General features: G+C 36.9%; 1 protein-coding gene across 13 annotated transcripts in view; it reads right to left on the bottom strand.

Moving 5' to 3' along the window:
* The window catches only part of MYCBP2 (MYC binding protein 2), a 169,913-nt gene that overhangs the window by 54,006 nt on the left and 95,435 nt on the right, over positions 1-20,472 (bottom strand). For 11 of the 13 annotated variants that reach the window (XM_067466879.1, XM_067466881.1, XM_067466884.1 and 8 more), the window contains exons 38-51: positions 19,122-19,222; positions 18,761-18,979; positions 18,000-18,225; positions 17,326-17,444; positions 16,208-16,295; positions 15,489-15,538; positions 14,355-14,527; positions 12,870-13,014; positions 10,084-10,302; positions 8,665-8,720; positions 7,765-7,880; positions 5,636-5,733; positions 3,609-3,725; positions 2,616-2,756 (exon numbers count right to left, since the gene is read on the bottom strand). In XM_067466879.1, coding sequence (XP_067322980.1) covers positions 2,616-2,756; positions 3,609-3,725; positions 5,636-5,733; positions 7,765-7,880; positions 8,665-8,720; positions 10,084-10,302; positions 12,870-13,014; positions 14,355-14,527; positions 15,489-15,538; positions 16,208-16,295; positions 17,326-17,444; positions 18,000-18,225; positions 18,761-18,979; positions 19,122-19,222 — 1,868 coding nt within the window. The remainder of the gene's footprint in view (positions 1-2,615; positions 2,757-3,608; positions 3,726-5,635; positions 5,734-7,764; positions 7,881-8,664; positions 8,721-10,083; positions 10,303-12,869; positions 13,015-14,354; positions 14,528-15,488; positions 15,539-16,207; positions 16,296-17,325; positions 17,445-17,999; positions 18,226-18,760; positions 18,980-19,121; positions 19,223-20,472) is intronic. The other 2 variants (XM_067466880.1, XM_067466885.1) reach the window with 2 other exon arrangements.

The raw sequence follows: 20,472 nt of genomic DNA, 5'->3' as shown, positions 1-20,472 counted from the left end.
TATCCCTGTTGTTACCCAAGACTGTGGGAAAATTTAATATGCAGCATGCAGCCAAAAAGAGCATACAGGGGCCTAGACTTAGCAAATGAATCTGATTGACTCAGTGAAGACTCTTTGCTGTCCATGAGAAAGCCAAATCTGACCTGGGGTGCTTTATACCTGCCTTCATCCTGATGTTATCAACATGTGGCTTGAGTGGATGAAGTCACTCTTCAGCCTAAGCACACATCATACATAACCCATTGAAAATAATCAGATACAGCCCTGGTTGGTTTACCCTGTGGATCAGCACAGCACAAATGTGTCAGTTCCACTGTCAGCTACAGATGGCTGTTCTTCATCAGGAGCCTTTCACAATGCTATCTAGAAATACAAATCTGTTCACTCTTTCTCAACTGGTGATTTGATTCAGAGTAGGAACTATTGCTGGGAGTTAGGAAGAAGCTACATGCATTCCCCAATCCAGCTCAAAGAAAAAAAAGAGAATATGTGAGAGAATGGCCAGGAGGAGCAATCCACTACAATTTGGGTTTTTTAACCCCCACGCTCCAAATGGAATGACAAGATTGCTCCACTTATCATCCCAGAATGAACCTTCTCCGTAAATACAATCTCTCATTCTAAAGGAAGCTTTTCTTATCCTGCATTGAATATAACTTTTACTCCAGTATCACGGAAACATACAACTGCTTCACCAATATAGATGCAACTTGCAGAAGCAGTATCCCTGTGCAAAGAGTATAGTTGTTGTCTTTCAACAAAAGCCAAAGGGTTTCTTGCTTCCCTGTACTAGGAAATTGGGAATACTGGATGACGAGACTGGACAAAGTTTTTAACTAGGAGATGTAAATGATCTATGTTTTATTAATTTTGCTTTGATTTTATATTGTGGGCATTGAATTGCTGCCTCTGTAAACTGTCCTGAGTCACCTGCGGACTGAGGATGGTATACAAATAGAGTAAATAAATAATAATACTGGATTGTTGTAGGTTTTTCCGGGCTATATGGCCATGTTCTGGAGGCAATTTTTCTCCTGACGTTTCGCCTGCATCTATGGCAAGCATCCTCAGAGGTAGTGAGGTCTATTGGAAGTAGGAAAAATGGGTTTATATATCTGTGGAATGACCAGGGTGAGACAAAGGACTTTTGTCTGCTGGGGCTAGGTGTGAATGTTTAATACTAATACTAATAATAATACTATCGTGTTTGACTACTTGTCTGTTTAAATATGTTACAGACTGCAGTTTCCAGACACTTTTAAACAAGACAACAATAGAGATACACCAGCCAACTCCTTCACCTATGAAAATATGCCTATTCCAACTGAAAAACTTACCTTGGTGCCTATCTTTCATTTATTACCACCGCAACCAGGATTACTTTCACAAAATGTTATACCATGCACTTTATCCACAAACATTCCTGCTTGCCTCCTTTTGTGAGCATTAGCCAAGAACTTACCATAGAAAACTTAGGACTATTTCGAGTACAGGATTCCTGGCTTGTCACTCTTCTAACAGGCCAGAATTTGAAGTCTGGGAATTAGTTTATTTCTTGCTCTTGACTTGTTGGAGGAATGAAAAAACAGAGCCCATGTTCCATAAGTTTCTTAGGGCTTCTATGTTCCTGGTTTCTAAAGACATTCCTGCTTGCAGCTGTACTAGTTAACTTACACTAAGCATTTTTTTCAAAAAACTCCAACTTTTGCCTGCACACGAAGACAACACCTCTCTTGTGTTCAATACAGAACAGCAACTAACTATCTAACTACCAGCAATAATACTAACAGGCGCTTTAATATCATAATCAAACTATGGCATATCTTTCAACAATTTTAGTTGGACCAGATTTTCCTTCTTGATATACTGACAAATGTGACTGTTTTAATACCATATTCAGATGCTTTGTCCTGATGGATAGCAGAGATCTATAGTCTTCCTCTCTTTAACTAAAAAGTGCCTCCATTTCTCTACTCTGTCCTAAATCGCATCTTAAATCAGTTGAGAGTGTTCAAATATACTATTGTCAAGGGATATAACACATTAGTAAATAACAAATGTTATTTGTGCAACGAATAACCTACAGTTAAGAATAAGACACTCCATTACTGACAAAATAAAAACACCACCAATCCCAAAGCATCTGGATGTATTTCCTTTTTTATCGCCCCTTACTTAAACTACCAGATATAGTTATCAGATTACTCCACCAAACAGTATCAGTCAATTATCCAAATGAGAATACAATATTTCCAATTTATGAGAATACAATATTTCCAGCATGTCATTATGTCATGATGACCGCATCTCTTTATGCAATGCTTTTGATATGAAATAAATAAATAATCGCATCTCTTTTAAAACCAGGGAGGCATACTGATTATTACTTTAAATTCTAGTCAACTACACTATTGGCCCAAATCACATATAGGAAAACGCCAACTTGGCCCATGAGAACATTTCATAGAAACTTCATTTTTTCTACACTTTGATTAAAAATCCAAAATTTGATAAATGGAAATTATTTCCCCCATATAGGATAAATGGATGGATGGGTCAATGGTATTAATCTTTAAAAATATTTATATTATACTTTAAAGTTGAATTTTACTTACATCAATGGGGACCAAAAGACTCTTGCCAAGATGCTGGTTGAAAGAAAGACACCAAGCTTCAGTGTAGCCATTCATGTTAGGGACATATTTTCGTATTGTCTCATCATTCAGTCGTAGCCAAACACCATCATCATTATGAATCTATGAAGAAAGAAAAAACTGGTTACTTAGATCACAAATTATGAGAGATTAAGCAAAACAAAGCTTTATTTGGGCTATTTTTTTTAAAAAAGAACTATGAATCAGATGAAAGTAATAGATAGAATAAGAATTGTGCTGAAGGTGTAACATGTTAGCTCTAGATATTTAACAGAACAATATAACTTTGTGATATGGAACACTTTTCTAAAAGAGAATTGGAGATAACATTTTTTGCTTCATGTGTTTAAGATTTAGTTTTTATGGTCAAGGTAAAGAATGTATGCAAATATAAAAGTTAAGAGACCTATTAAAAACCAATCTAAACCATGGTTACAACACATGGTTTGCAAATGTTAACGGGAACAAGCTGACTTATATATAAGACAGAAATGTTCTAATTGTATAAAAGAGAAAAGCTCTTTATTTATTTATTGTAAATTTGTTCTTTCTCAAAAGACTGATAAATAGAATCTTTAAAATGACAACAGAATTACAAACAACTATTGTTTTACCAAAACAGCAGTCTTGCAATCTGTAGCATGAATTTAAAGCAGCACAGAAAGCAAAATGGGAGGTTAATAACACAACCCAAGACATTTATTTCCAACTATCTAAATTCTGCAGGCAAAATCCCAACACATTACACACCCCCGGGTTAACAAGTTCCCCATTCTGTATCACAATTTGCTTTTGAAACCCTTCCATTTCAAAGCTGCTTCTACGATCTGGGACCTTTTCTAGAACCCTATGTTCAAAGCTCACTGGCCATAATTGAGACGAGTAATGCAATTATTTCGATGCTAGCTCATATATATGACTGCTTCAGTTTCATACAGATTTTGGGAAAGTTACCTCATCAATAAAGGTAATGGATCCATTGACTTTTACTATGCCTATCTGCTCACTCTGAAGGGAAGGGTGGCTACGGATACGCAGCCCTGCACTGTCCTTGGCAACAAATTTGCGAACCTAAGAGAAGCAGAGACACAGTAAGGCAGAGAAAACTATAAAAGAGGCTTATTTTTTAAAATAAAAAGGTTATAGACATAAAGCTTTAGAATAGTTAAGGTGAAAGTCTACTAACCACGACAGTCTGCTACTAAACGCCAAATACAAAACAAAACATCAGACCTGTCTCTCCCCCTCCCCCATTATCTGGATACCATTAAAATTAGGTTTAATTAAGAATCATGCATGTGTACACCAACTAAGCTAGATTTAATTATTTTAAACATGTCAGAAGCAGCAGTATAAATTGAAAAAGATAGCAGTCTAATTATGTTAGTTTTAATACAACAACTTTTCCATGACTTGGTAGGGAGTGTAATTGGTGGCCATCACAACGGATAGAGTGGTGCTGCACACCATGTTCTTAGGAGTCTCCAACTTCTTCTAAGAAGACCACATGACTTTAATAGGCTTTAGGAGGGATTGGGAAAGCCAGCAAGTCAGGACTAGGGAGCTGACATCTTGGTCCATCCCCTGGTCATATAAGGAAGCCTCACAGCATGCCAAGAGTCAGTGGGCTCTTGAGGAGTAATTTCACCCACTCTCCCTCACTTTGTTTAGTATTGGGAAGGTTCTCATTAGGGTCAGAAATTTTATACCATATTGGTATTTTTTCATTATAATACTAGGCAGTTTTAGAAAAGGGGAGCAGACCCACTTTGATCCTGTGGGTCCATCATATCCAGTTAGGCCCACTAAAGAACTGTGTGACAGATAACCAATCAGGCCCAGGCAGGGGCAGATGGCTCTGCAAAGTTTAAACCTTTGCTCTCAAAAGGTGTGAAGGAAGATCTATACTGTTCCCTGTTCTTTAAAGTGTTCCAACAATCCTTCTTTCCCTTTAGCCCATCTATATTTTTTTTTACATTTCCTTACAAGATTCTTTCAAGCTTAGTTCACTTGTTTTCACTTCTCCAATAAATGATTTGAGAGTTTTTGGCCCAGAAATTTCTGAAGTCTGATTTTACATAAGCATATACACACCACAGGCACTGTACCAATGGAGTGGTGGTTTTATATAAAGCAGTATGCATTTATAATTTGGCGCAGCCTCCTGGAAGAAGGCTTTAAGAGTACACACAGGACAAAATAAATCAGACTTTTTTGTTGTTGTTACTAAAAATCATCATTTTTTGAGCATCTTGAAATGAGTCTCCAGTTTGTGCTGTAGATTTCACTAGATGTTTCATAGTTTCTGAATTTTTCCTTGAAGACTGTTTGGTAAGAAATTAGTTGAACAACACAGCAATGACAGTGAGGTAGCAATGTGGTACTCTAATGACAGAACTGCTCCAATCAGAGATAAACCCGCCCCAAAAACCTGTTGTGGAGGGTTGTGAGTTACTTTCTTGGAAAGCTGCAAGTTCCTTTACACTGATGCTGCACTGTCAAAGTGGTGCAGGATCTAGGCCAAAATTTATGAGTTCTGTTGTGGACATGGACTGTGTGAAGATATCTCATGGTCCTCAAGTTGGTAAATGTGTAGATGCCCATTTAAAGGAATGAGGAAAGCAACATGCACATCTGCAGTTGTTGATCACTCTGTTAGGAAGCAGTAATATTATGGGTAAATTATGGAGAAGTAATGGTGAAGCAATAACTTCACAAATGGTGAAGTAATGACTGGAACAATTTGTAGAGCGATAATTTAAAACATGTTGTTACCCTGCTTTTCTGACTCAAATGAGAACAACAATGTCTTAAAAGTCTTATATCAAATAGAGATCTTTAGAGGATATATTTTTATCCTTATTGCTTCAAGTAGTTTTTCTATACCATTTAAATACATGAAACTTTTTCATGGAAAAGAGACCTGATTTTTATAAAAACATACTAATGTCACTTCAATTAAAATTGCTTGTTTCTTATACCTTGTTTGGCAATGGCTCTGCTTTTGGTTTTGCCAGCTGGGTTCCTGGTGGTATCATTCCTTTGGGAGGATCTTTTACTTTTACTTCTAGACCAGCATCTGTAGAGTAAGAAAGAGCACCAACATATGAATAAGATATCTAAATATTTGAAAGTTATTTAAAAGTGCATTAGATTTCAGTTCCTGACAATACACTATTGCATCATAAAAATTCTAGCTTGTTCAATGAATCTTACTGTTGAGTATACAGTAGTCTAAGCACACAAAACATAATCAGGTAAGAGATATACGGCTCATGAATTAAAATTAATGCCGTTTCCTAACAGATCTACTTTTGAAAATGTCCCAGATTCATTAAAAGAGCAAAGAATAATCAGGTTTGATGTTCTTGGGCAGATTCATTCAATAAAAAGTTCAACTTTTTGTGGAAGATTACACTTCAGTATGTTAGTATTCAAATCCTAACAGTACCAAAAATGAAGAACAATATAAAACAGTCTCAAACAAATGACCTCAACTTTTTGAATAATTTCAAGAGCTGCTTCATTCTAATAGAAATTCCTGAAGCCCATGTTAGGATACAAAAGGAAATGTACTACAGTGTTCCCTCACTATATTGCAGTTCGCTTTCTGCGGACTCGCTGTTTCACGGGGAAGGAGGAGGAGGGCTTGCTTCCTTTCTAAAGGTTCATAGTAGTACAAGCTGAAAGCACCAGAAGATTGCATGGGGAAGGATGAGGGGGAAAAGGAGGAGGAGGAGAAGGAGGAGGAGGTCTTGCTTCCTTTCCTTTCCTTCCCAACAGGAGCGGGGAAGGAGGAAGGGGAATAGGTGAAGGATTGCTTGCTTCCTTTCCTTTTCTTCCCCGTGCAAACAGGGAAGGAGGAAGGGGAAAAGGAGGAGGAGGAGAGCTTGCTTCCTTTCCAAAGGTTCGGAGTTGTGCAAACTGAAGGCACCAGAAGATCGTGCAGGGAAGGAGGAGGGGTAAAGGAAGAGGAGGAGGGCTTGTTTCTTTTCCTTCCTTCCCTGAGCAAATGGGGAAGGAGGAGGGGAGGGGAAAGAGGAGCGTCCCTACTTCACGGATTTTCACTTATCGCGGGTGGTTCTCAACCTATATACCAGTGGTTCTCAACCTGTGGGTCCCCGAGTGTTTTGGCTTATAACTCCTGGAAATTCCAGCCAGTTTACCAGCTGTTAGGATTTCTGGGAGTTGAAGGCCAAAACATCTGGGAACCGACATGTTGAGAACCACTGCTATATACAATTGCTGCTCACAAAGAGAATTATAGAGTTGAAAGTGGCCTTATGCGTCATCATGAGTACCTATAGTGGAAAAAAGGCAGGATAAAAATAAATTATAAAAATTTAAAAACCCCTATTCAGTGCAGGATCTCCATCTAAAGAATCTCCAGGAAAGAGCTGTCCAGTCTCTTTCTGAAGTTTTTTTTCTATGTCAGGAATGACTTGAGAAACTGCAAGTCGCTTCTGGTGTGAGAGAATTGGCCGTTTGCAAGGACACTGCCCAGGGGACACCCGGTTGTTCTGATATTTTACCATCCTTGTGGGAGGCTTCTCTCCTCTGGGCAGCTGGAGTTGACAGAGGAAGCTCATCCGCGCTCTCCCCGGGTTTGAACCCACAACCTCTCAGTTTTCAGTCCTGCCAGCACAAGGGTTTAACCCATTGCGCCACCAGGGGCTCCCTTTTCTGAAGATGTGTAGAGAAGACTACACTATATCTCACATATAAGAGATATACAAAGGAAATACACAAAGACACCAAATGACTCAAAAGCTGGGCTACAGCCTGACATTGACAGCAGCATTGATCATCTATATGTGGTGGTTGGACAACTCAAGCAAGTATAGTAGGGATGATATAGAGAAACAATTTTACAAGTATGCTATACTACATTTCGTAATGTTAATATATGCTGAAACATACACAAAACCTTAATTAAACATGTTTTCTAATTATCTGGGCTACACATAATTTAATTACATTTGGCTGTAGAAAGAAGGGGAACTTACTTAATCAAAATTTGTCCTGTTCTAAGTTTTATGATACACTGTAGGCTTATTGCTATACATCTACTACCAATATGGCACTGCAGAAAGATAAATAATTTATATACCTATTTCAATGCCATCAATTGTAACATGAATGGTGTAGAGACCAACTGCTCCTGGAGTCCAGTTAGCACAGTAAGTACCATCATTGTTGACTCGGATCAACATGTTTTCACTTGGTCTAGAAAAATAAAAGATAATGAAAAAAAATCACATTATTCAGTCCTCCAACATTAATGCTTGTCTTCAGTTGAATCTCAGAAAATACTGAATTACATGAGAAAATATAGGAAATTAAAATCCTAAGCAGTACAGTACAATCTCTTCTGCCAAAACAGTTCAAATATAACCTTATCCAAAATTATTTGTGTATCCAACACTTCCCTTCTTGGGCATCTACAAGACATCTGCTCTTGTTAATTTCAGCTGGGGCTTCAAGAATTGTATAATGGGGTTCTCTTTGGGAGATATAAAGTGGGGTATAAATAAGTATAATAATGTGTTGTTAAAGGTTTTCATGGCCTAAGTTCACATACCCAAAGAGATACTAAACTGCCTCCTCCCCCAGAAAGCAGTAACACCCTTCTATATACTGCTGCATGACGGACGACTTTTGAAAGCAGTGATATGGAGCCCACAGTACAAAAAAAAGGGGGGGGGGTAGTTATCCATTCTATGCATTTGGTCTTTTGGACAAACCTAAAAGGACATGATCCTAGACTCTAACAAAATGTGAATGTTTGGAAAAGAAACCACGCACATAAAATGCAAATGGAACTAACCGCTGAGTTACAGAGTTCAATATATAGTACATTTTTTCTAGGTTCAAACCAAGCAAAATAAAAAAGTTTTTGAACTTCTCCTTTTTAAAATACACTTTCTGAAATACTTAATTAAAATACAAAGCTGATAGTATCTTTTTTATCTTTCTTTCATTTCTTACATTTTACAGAAATTATTATTACCTCTTAGGTGTTGGAGAAGCAAAGCGTAACTCTTCAAAAGAGTAGTTTTCATATACCTGTAAAGAAGAGCATATCAAACTGCTTCTGTGGTATGGATAATTCAAATAATTATTATCTGGCTGTGAAATATAGGACAGAAAGTTTGAATTGGGTGAACCCTGAAGGAAATATTCTGAATAGGAAAGGTGCTTCCAGAAAAAAATTATGACTGAACTTTTTTTTTTTTGTTGTGTCAGGAGCAAGTTGCTTCTAGTGTGAGAGAATTGGCCGTCTGCAAGGACGTTGCCCAGGGGACGCCTGGATGATATGATGTTTTTATCATCCTTGTGGGAGGCTTCTCTCATGTCCCCGCATGAAGAGCTGCGACCTGTCGGTCTTCAGTCCTGCCCACTGCGCCACCGGGGGCTCGTGAACTGACTCAATCACATGATACTTGTTTTCTCCACTTCATTGTAGCCTCTCTATTCGGTATAGTAACATAAAGCTGGAAAAAACCTCAAGGCCCATCCATCCAGTACAACCTCCTAGTAAAGGTTTCCCCATCATTAAGTCTAGTTGTGTATGACTCTGGGGGGTGGTGCTCATCTCCATTTCCAAGCCAAAGAGTCAGCGTTGTCCATAGACACTTCCAAGGTAATGTGGCTGGCATGACTGCATGGAGCGCCGCTACCTTCCAGCAGAAGCGGTACTTATTGATCTACTCACAATTGCATGTGTTCGAACTGCTAGGTTAGCAGAAGCTCACCCTGCTTCCTGGATTTGAATTGCTGTCTTTTCAGTCATCCAGTTTAACCCACTGTGCCACCTCCTACCATCGAGAAATATACCCTGACAGATAGCCATTCAACCTCTGTTTAAAAGCCTCCAAAGAAGAGACTCCAGCACATGCCAAGGCAGTACTTCCACTGTCAAATAGCTTGGCTCTGAGTCCTAGACTCTGCAGCAGAAAATAATCTTGCTCCTTCCTCAATATAGCCACTCTAATATTTAAACATGGCTATTGTGTTATTTCTCAATCTCCTCTTTTTCAGGCAAAACATACCTAGTTCCCTAAGCTGCTCCTCAGTGGGCATAGTTTCTGTCAAAAAACATTACCTAGCCTAAATTATTTTTCAAGAAAGAAAATGTAGCACAACAAAATACTCCAACTAAACCATATTTTGGAAAAGCAGAGCCATTTTCAATCCCAAAATGAGTCAAAGGATCATGACAAAAATGCAGCCTCTCGCAAGGCTCTAATACATTGCTTTTACATAGCAACAGAAGTCTGTTTAAACAGCATCCAGTCTGAACAATAAACATTAATATAAAAAAATCATTATTATTGCATTGCGGCTGACACCACTCCTCTTGCTAGCTAACTATTCAGTTTCCTTACTTCAGAGATTTTGTTTTTTAAAAATGGCATAAGCAATTTACCTTCATCATTGTAATAGCAATATAGCGAGCCTCCTTCACTATCATTGGTTCATATGAGGCATCAAGTTTAGGGGACGGAAGTCCTCCGAAGGTCATATCAGTGCTAACAGCAGCAGCAGCACCACTTGCTGGACTACCAGGGATACGTTGCAGTTTTTTTGCCTGTTCTTGCTGCAAAGACGTTTTCTTTTGGGAAACGGGGATTGCTTTGACTTCCACCTGACAAATTTCAGGAAGAAAAGTGACTACAAGAGAAACAGCACAAGTAGCTAGGCAAATCAAAATGAAACCTTTATTTATTGCATTTTAATGCTGTTATTCAGTTGAAAAATCTCAAAGCGATTTAAAAGAAAATAATCTCGTTTTAAATATAACCCACAATATCTGTGTTCAGCTAGTACTATTAAACCACCAAAGAATCTATCAGAAAATACATTTGAAACCAACCAGGCATGAATCAGAGAGAAAAAACATTTAAAACATTTACAAAATTTCCATTGAAGTTCATGTCCTAAACATCACTAAGAAAGGTTTAAAGCAGTGTTTCTCAACCTGGGGGTCAGGACCCCTGAGGGGGTCGCGAGGGGGTGTCAGAGGGGTCGCCAAAGACCGTAAGAAAACACAATAGTTTCTGTTGGTCATGGGGGCTCTGTGTGGGATGTTTTACTCAATTCTATTGTAGGTGCAGTTCAGAATGCTCTTTGATTGGAGGTGAACTATAAATCCCAGCAACTACAACTCCCGAATGTCAAGCTCTAATTTCTCCAAACTCCACCAGTATTCACATTTGGGCAAATGGAGTATTCGTGCCAAGTTTGTTCCAGATCCACCATGGCATGAGTCCATAGTGCTCTCTAGATATAGGTGAACTACAACTCCCAAACCCAAGGTCAATGCCCATCAAACCCTTCCAGCATTTTCCATTAGTCATGGGAGCCAAGTTTGGTTCAAATCCATCGCTGGTGGAGTTCAGAATGCTCTTTGATTATGTGAACTATAAATCCCAGTAACTACAACTCCCAAATTACAAAATCAATCCTCTCCCAACCCCACTAGCATTCACATTTGGGTGTATTGGGTATTTGTGCCCGCTTTGGTCCAGTGAATGAAAATGCATCCTGCATATCAGATATTTACATTATGATTTATGACTGTTATGAAGTAGCAACAAAAACAATATTATGGTTGGGGGTCACCACAACATGAGGGACTAGATTAAGGGATCACGGCATTAGGAAGGTTGAGAACCACTGGTTTGAAGGATAAGTTGCTACACATGAAGTGAATATCGATATCTTCATTGGTGCTCCACTATTCTGCTAAAAAAAAGGTACCAAAACTTTAGCTGTATAGCCAAAACAGAAAAAATATGTTTTAAATTGTGAATGTTAATCTGCATTTCATCAGAGGATTTTAATTTGTATTTTAACTCTGTGTATCTTGTTTCATGTCTTTTAATAGTGTTTTAATGATGTTTTATTTGTCATATGGAGAGGTGGGTAATAAACTCATGATGATGATGATGATGATGATGATGATGATGATGATGATATCAAATATATTCCCACTAACTAGAGCTGTTAAAAAATGCTGCTTTCCTAAAGCACATGTGAGGCATTGAAATTTAGACAGATGCAGGGATTAGAAAAAAAATAGATGACAAGGAATGCTTGTCATCATTCGAATAGTAAATTAGAGTACAGATTAAGTCTCTCCTATCTGAAATGCTTGGGATTCAATACTATTTTGAATTTCAGATTCTTGTCAGATTTTGGAATGCCTGCATTTATGTAAAACAAAAAAGCGAGAGAGAGAGAGAGATATCCTGGAAATGGGACCAATCTAAACACAAAATTAATTTATGTTTTACACATTCCTTCTACACATAGCCTGAAGGTAATTTTATGTAATATTTTTAATAATTAAGTATATGAATTTTGTGTACATTAACATTTTGATTTTGGGAGAATTGCAGAATTTCAGAATTCTGAATAAGGAATGCCCAACCTGTACCTGAACTTGCATATATACAGTGAATTAAGAGAAAGGGTTAAGCATACATCTAGCCCCCACTGCTGTTTTTTCTCTCTCTCAAGGAGCCCTGACAAGGGTAAGAGAAGAGGGAAAGATTATAGTTACTCAAGGCCTCCATAAAAACCAGACAGCACAAATGCTTCCCCAGCTGTCAACACATTTTCTGCTCTTTCAGCAAAATAGCCAGGGAGAACAAAATCCTCAACCATCCCCCTCACCCCTCTCAGTGAACTCTTTTTTAATTTTCTCTGAGTGGGTGCAGGCAGCAGCCTACAATCACTTCATGCTCATCATCATGGCAATTTCCAAGGCTCACCCTGCTGTGTGCCATCACCACTGGCCAAGTGGAATGCTCTCTTCTCTTCTCTTTCCCCCATTAGGACTCCTTGAGGAAAGACCCAGCAGGTGCTAGATGTATGGCTAGCCCCCTTTCGCCAAAGGTGGAAGTGGCAGCAAAAAGTTTCTGGTTTTGGAGTATATCAGATTACAGGAGAAAGAAGAGTCAACCTGTATCTGTAAGTTATTTGGGTTCAAAATTAAATGAAGCCTGAGCCACAGTGGCCAATTTCTAAATAAAATGGAGTTTTATACTAAATTCCCAAAGGGTGAAAGATGGAGAATACATAAAATAAGTAAATAAATACATTTTGCAATTGTTAGATTTTAAAATATTATCCTCTCAAATACAAGTTGTACTACTAAAAGGTTCTCAGTTAATATGAAAAAACAGTTTTTAACTTCACACGTATTACCTTCATATTGGGCACATGGACAACATCACCGTATTGGTCTTTTGTTTGTACAGTAATAACAGTTGGCCACCCACACCGGATGTCATCTTTATTCAGAATCAAGGATGTTTTTTGGGGATCCGCATATGAATCTGGTTGAAGCCATCTGAAACCCAAATATGAAAATTGTAAAACATATACTGTATATACTTGAGTATAAGCCTAGTTTTTCAGCCTTTTTTAGGCTGATAAAGTCCCCCTCAGATTATACTCGAGTCAGAGTTATTTATTATTTTACACTGTTATTATTTTATTACATTTATTATTTTACTCTATTTATTATTATTATTACATTTCCATTATTTTACTCTATTATTATTATTATTATTATTATTATTATTATTACATTTATTATTTTACTCTCTATTATTATTGGAAGGATACAAAAGCACAAATACATTGAAGAAGGTTAGTATCATGGTTTATAATCAAAGTTGGACAGTCTTATCTTAAATTAAAGTTTTATGTACATATTAAAAAAACTTTTAAGTAACTGATGCCTCAATTACTATAATTTTATTGGTATCTATTTTTATTTTAAAATTTTCTAGTAGTTGCTTCATTTTCCAATCTTGGCTTATCCTCAACTCAACCCATTTCCCCAGTTTTTTGTGGTAAAATTAGGTGCCTCGGCTTATAATTGGGTCAGCTTATACTTGAGTATATACGTATTTAAAAACCTCTATACCAGAGCTTTCCAAACATTTAATGTTGGTGACACACCATTTTTATATATGAATCATCTTTTGACACAATAATTCAATTTTACTAGCAAATGGGAAGTTAAATCAACTCCTTATAAATACATAAATTATAATAATAAAATGTATGACGTCACAACAAATCTCTTTTATTTATATATTTTAAAATATAAAATTTATTGCTTATTTCATATAAACTGGGGTTTCTTGTTATATTTGTGCAACACAACAACACACTAACACAGTTTGGAAAGCTCTGCTCTTTAATATTATACTTCATGGAAACACAATGATATTGTGTCTAAAAAAGAAGACTTGGTTAACATGGAATCTTTATAATGACCGAAAGCAAGAAAAATGACTAGGAACTAAAGGCAATACTAAAGGAACTAAAGGATTTTATCACAGTTAACATTTTATCTCATTTGACTATTCTGCAACAAAACTGTTTTTTACATGTACAGTTTAAATCACTTGCTTATATTTATAGCCAGGTTTGCAATATTTTCAATTATTTTAGTTCTAGAAGTCAAAATAGCATGCCTTTATGTACAAACAAAAATCTACCTTTAGACACTCAGACAAATATTGAATCAGAACATGTTATTTTTTTCAAATTGAGAAATTTAGACAATAAAATTTTAGAAGTGTTATCATATTATGATCTAACTCTCCCAGCCCCCACCCCTGCAAAAAAAAAAAAAAAACCAACTATAGCTCTAGTGAAGGGCAAACTAATAATTACCTTGCAAGCCGTCCTCCACTTGATCCTGGTACACAGGAAATGAAATCCTCCAAAAATGACTGTTCGTTGCTTTGTACTTGCAATGGGAGACTTCCTTCAAGTGCTTCCAGGATAGTTGGTGAATGAGACAATGCTAAACCTTTACCCAGGATTCCAGAGTGAGATTTACAAACCTGGTCAGTGATAAGAAAATATAAATTCTTTGTTAACTTCACAGTTTTATTGTCTTTTAAAACGAAGAAATGACTCCTCATAATGACAAAGTTTTTAGTGGACTTAGTTTTTATTCTTAATACCAATTGTTTCCATTTATCAATTTTTACGTATGTTCACATCTTTAACAAAAATTGATACAAACATTTTCACAGATAAATGAAAAAAGACTATGAACATTAGCTGTTATTGCGTTCATACATGATAAACAAGTGCTGATTCTTCACAGCATTATTACGCATCTGCTTCAAGCACACTTCAATTTGTGACAGGATATTATTACTGATTAATTCATTCTGCCATGACTTTTTACACTGTCCGATTTTTAGTGTAAAGGATATAATGAATGTGCACATTTGAATATTCCATTTGAAATTCTTAACAATTGGTTTCACTGATTGATTGTGTTGAAGAATGTACAGTAAATAAAGAAAAGACACTTCACTTGGAATCAGTTTAAAGGCACTAATTACTTTATTGAGATTTTTTCCCTTTCATCTACAAGATCTTCCAAAAGTGTTATTTACAACAGAAATTCCATCTAGCATTTTGTGTGCAGCAAGCATGTCCACAACTGTGCTGCGAAACACAGGACAAGGTCCTCCGGTGATTTTCAATTTTACGTGGATATTAATTCCAACATCCCAACTGCAGCTTTTATATCATGTGATTATAGACGAAATTTGGAAACTATAGACATAAAAGTCTAAAAAGACAGAGCAGAATGTCATGAGAAAAGTGGAGAACTTAGATGCAGCAGACATCCACATGAGCCAATTCCCAAGAAAACTGGGTATTAATGAACACTACGAAATGTTCTCCACAAGTCAATAAAACCACTTTCTAACAATTTTCTATTTGTGTTAATAAGGAAAAAAAGCCCCAGTAATTTATTTCACGAGAGCAATAAGCACAACCTACCTGCAAAGCAGCCTCTTCCAGGATCTCAAGATCTTCTTCATATTCATTGCCTGTTTAAAAATAGTGAATAACATCATGAATTCAAATACAAGTGAGAGCTTTAAAAAGACATTAAATTATAATATAGCCAACTGAATAGGTGCCTTCCCCCTTCTCCTCCTTATATCTTTCAAAACTCCTGCAAATGGTATATTCAATCACCAGTATAAATTAAGGGGGGGGGGAGGGGGGACCTGAGAAATGGATTAGAAATGTGCAAACTGACACACGAAAGACAAAACCAAAAAATTGAATACTACACATTTATGAGACAATCATTGTTTCTATTTCTGGTGGGTCATGACACAAAAAGTGACGAAAATTGTTTATAATGTTTGAGAGGCCACTAGCTTCAGCATAACGTGTGAGTCCATAATATGCTGTAATTTTTAAAAAGCTGCTACAGAAATCTTGATGTAATTGGAAAACTGTGACCATGGGTCAGACTTCACAGAACTAGTTGACAAGTTGCTCCAAGAGTTTTGGTTGGCTCTCCAGCATCACACAAGCCTCATGCAGTAAATGGCTAATCTCTAGTGCTGATTGGAAGAACTCACAAAAGCAGTTTGTGGTGCGGCTTCATAGCATCAAGACAATAATCTTTAATTTCATGTCCTCACCTCCTTTCCAACCTGAAAAGATACATTACTATTCTGTGATCAGAACTGAAAGACACATACCAATGGGAAGTGCCAGATCCTTTTTCATCAAAGCAGCAGCACAGGCTCCTCCCAGATTGGCCAGCTCTTTTTCAAGCTGAATGATACCCTTAAAATAAATAAGACAAAGACATGCATGACTTTAAGTGTTCAGTAAAATTTCCTCATTCTCTTCACTTCAAGATAAATGTAAATAAATTATTTAAATAAAATAGTGTATTATAAATGCCCTGTCTCTAGCTAAAAAGGCAAGTATTCTGCACACCAGAATATTTTTTTCCTAATTCACCATTCTCTCCTTTTGGGAACATCCATTCAAGACAGGCTGGACCAGTGTAAAGGGCTGCAAGCTACAGTTGTGGGGAAAGAGTATGTTTAGTCATCCAGATGCTATGACATGACTGATCTGAACTGTGACATTTTCATGCCACTAGGTGTCTCTTGAACATGTTGTTGAACATTGAGATAAAGCAGCGGTTCTCAACCTGTGGGTCCCCAAATGTTTTGGCCTTCAACTCCCAGAAATCCTAACAGCTGGTAAACTGGCTGGGATTTCTGGGAGTTGTAGGCCAAAACACCTGGGGAACCGCAGGTTGAGAACCACTGAGCTAACACAACTGAGTGAGGTTATCAAAAGACAGAGAGTCCCCTGTAGAATTAATGCAGTTTGGTATGTTCACTACCTTGACTCAATGCTATGGAAGCATGGGATTATCAGTTAAGTTAGGCACCAGAACTTACTGTCAGAAAAGACTCTAATAACTGGCGTGAAACTACAGAGCTTCAGGGTTAATGAAAAAAATACAACAATGGCATATGAACAGAAGACAAAAACTTTATGACTCAAGGTGTGTAAATATTTGCATTCAATCTTATGCCCCTAAATCCTTTCTGTGGGTTCACATCTTGAAGAAAATACTAAATGAAAATAAGAGTATCATTTGAGAATAATCTAAAATGTGAGTTTAACTAATATATCTAAAAGACATCTGCAACTGCAAATGATCACACACACTCACACATATGTCTGTCTGTCTATGTATCTATCCATCCATCTTCTTATCCGTCTGTCCATCCATCCATCCATCCATCCATCCATCCATCTATCTATATGTTGCATTACGTAAACTTTTCCTCACCTCATCAGGGCCTGGACTAAATTCATAGCCAATTGCAAAACACTTGAAACCATAGAAAGTAGCCTTTTCATCTTTCACATAGTCTGATGCAGTTTCCAATGAGAAAAGTGCTTCATTGCCTAGGGTAAAATAAACAATAAGTAAAATAACAAAAATGGGTAACAGGCCACCCTACAAGTACGTTTAAAATGTATCTATAATTTGTGTGAATATTTGTAAAGACATCTATAAAAATTACAGAAAGAACTTGCCATACATTATTTTATTTTCCAATTATCTATGTAGTCTATGTCAGTAATTACCTGGAATACTACATGTTACTAAAAAATAAAAAAGTAATATGGAAGTGTTCAAATACTCCTGGACTTAAAATAGAAATAATATCACCACGAAATAAACTTTCTTCTAACCCAAAGCAATGAACATAATTAAACAGTAATCTAACTACTTCATAATTTGATGATCCCCCCCTCCCCCAAAATTGGTTGTTTCCAAAGATTTTTATTGCTTATTTGTGCATTCTGAAACATAATCAGAAGTAAACAAAACCCTATTTTACTTGCTAAAAACTTACATTTCTAAATTCGATTTATTTTTACCTGCTGTAGACAGAAATTTAATTTTCCAAATGTACAATTAAATTAGTCTAGGTCAGCCCATGTTTTAAAAAGTACCTGGCAATACTAAGACCATGGTAGGCCACCCAGATGAGCCTGAAAATTTCTTCAATTCTATCCAAGAATTGAGATTTTCATGAACAGAAGCTTGTTTTGGTCCAAATGCTGAAATGTGCATGACACGTGCAGGAATCAGCAAGCGAAGTACATCTTCTGACTGGGCAGTTCCACATTGAGCATCAAATTCTATTGTCGTCCATCTGACACATTCTGGAAAAGTCACCTATGTGAAAGTTGGATAATAAAATTAGAATTTTTTTTTACATTTTAGTTCACGATTAAAATTGTTCACAACTTAGTTCTTTCAGCTCTAACAGCTACCTATTATGCTAAGCATGACTATTTTGAAAAGGGGCACATATTCCATGTGAATGATGGTGTGTGTGTGGGGGGGGGGGGAGCATAGATCTGGGAACACATGATGCAACAGATGATGTAACTGTATTATGTGCAGTGTTTTGAAATAAGTAAACAAACCATTTTTTTAAAAAAAAAAAGTACAAAAAAGTACCATAACACAACCTGAAAACAAATACTCAAAACTTCTACCCTAGCTTTCAGTATACTACAGAGTAATGCTAAGTATATGCATTGAGAGTGTAATTTCTTGGGCAAATAATATGCACTGCTGGAGATGTTCTTAGTGTTTATTTTGTTTTAAATATCCTAATGCCTTAATTTCTGCCCCTTACATGGTCTGCTTTACAATCAAGCAAACACTCAACAAAATGGGTGGCAAACATGGGTGCACTGCCTACCTTGTACTGTGTGACACTTGCTGGTTTGTAGGGGTGTTCACTTTCAATGACAGCATAGTGGCTAGAGGTAGTGCAAGCAGAGAGCCCTTGTTCAGGTTGGTTTCCTGTAGTGCTATCAGTAGACTGATTAGGGTTGAAGGCAGGAGGGGCATACTTCTGATTCAAGATTGCTACAGATGGAAGCAGCTGCTGAACCAAGCCAAAAACCTCAACAGCAACCTGAAATATGGCAAATAATACAAGGTGAGGAATATAAATCTCCCACATTCTGAAGGAACATAAACATGAACAAAGTTATCCTTATTGCTCTCAGAAGTTGTCTTTCGATTTTAAAATAATATTTACTTTTCAAACCTCATACCTTAGGAATAGCTGCAGCCACAGGCCCTATGTAAGCTATAATTAGAGGAAGGAGCATAGAAAATAGGCTGGACGAGCTGAGCAATTCTGGAATGTCATCTGCTACAAAAAGAAAACAAAAGAAACAAACCACAAATATCATTATAAATCTAACATATCCTTTTGTTAAAATACAAATTTATCACTTTTCCAACATACATTGAACAGTTAAACCAGAAGTGACATAACATTAATTTTGGTCATGCAAGGATAAATCCTGCTCTTCACACAATGATCACCTTCACATTTAAAAAAAACAAAACCCTAAGCTATGTCACATGGATTTTAAAGTGCAATGTTTCAGTTTTATCCTATTTCCACAGCCTTTTTTTAAAAAAAACTGCAAATTACTTTAAACAATAACATATTTTGTCACTCCAGGTGCCTTTCCATATCTACTTATGTTTATCCCATCTATCTCCCAACATAAGGACTCAAGGTGGCAAAGAGCAAACATGACGATACAATTAAAACAGAGGAAATGCACTGAAATATGAGTGTAAGAATTTAAAACAAAAATCAAAAAATTATGATACATTTAAAACTACATTTAAAAACTGCACAGTCTCCCAAAATCCTACTCACTCAATTTTTAGATGCTACTCCTCTGCCTGTACCTGTAGGTAAAGCAGGCTAAGGCATTAGATTCCATCTGATCTTGGAATCTAAGCAGGGTCGTTTCAGGTTAATACTTGGAAGTGAGGCTGCCAGAAAATACCAGGTGCTATAGGCCAGGGCTTCTTAAACTTTCTCCCTTTTTGCCCCAAAATATTTTATTTGACCCTATGTGTATATAAGTATAGAAAACAGGTATACAAATCACACATTTACTGATAATAAATGCTAAAGAAATGTATTTTGAAACAATTATTTGTTATACATATAGTGTATACCATTTATTAAAGATGAAAGCAAATTTGTATACTAATGAGATGCATGCATTTTTTTATTTTTACACAAAGAATTAAATTGTGGCTGAATATTTGATACCGCAGAATGAAGATCATCTTCAACGTTTTCCATGTCATGCTGGCATGCTTGGTTTGCAGCCTCAAGTGGCAGAATATACTCTTTTGGCTCTCCTTTTCCCTCCTGAACTGGGGGGGGGGGGCACAATGGGGCATCTGTTGGGGGCCCGTCGTTCAACTTAAAAGGTCCCAGGTTGTAGAGAGGGCCATATGCCTGAAATGGATCCCCAGCCACCTCTCTCTTGTTTCTATCATGGTCTTTTCACATACATGCATGCAATTAATATAATTTCCTCTCCCTTCCCAAAATAAATAGCTGGTATTAACCATTCCCGCCCAGCATAG

This window comes from Anolis sagrei, chromosome 3 (assembly GCF_037176765.1).
Source record: "Anolis sagrei isolate rAnoSag1 chromosome 3, rAnoSag1.mat, whole genome shotgun sequence".
Taxonomy (NCBI): Eukaryota; Metazoa; Chordata; class Lepidosauria; order Squamata; family Dactyloidae; genus Anolis; species Anolis sagrei.
Note: the sequence above shows the minus strand (reverse complement) of the source record. Positions and strands in the feature narration are given on the sequence as shown.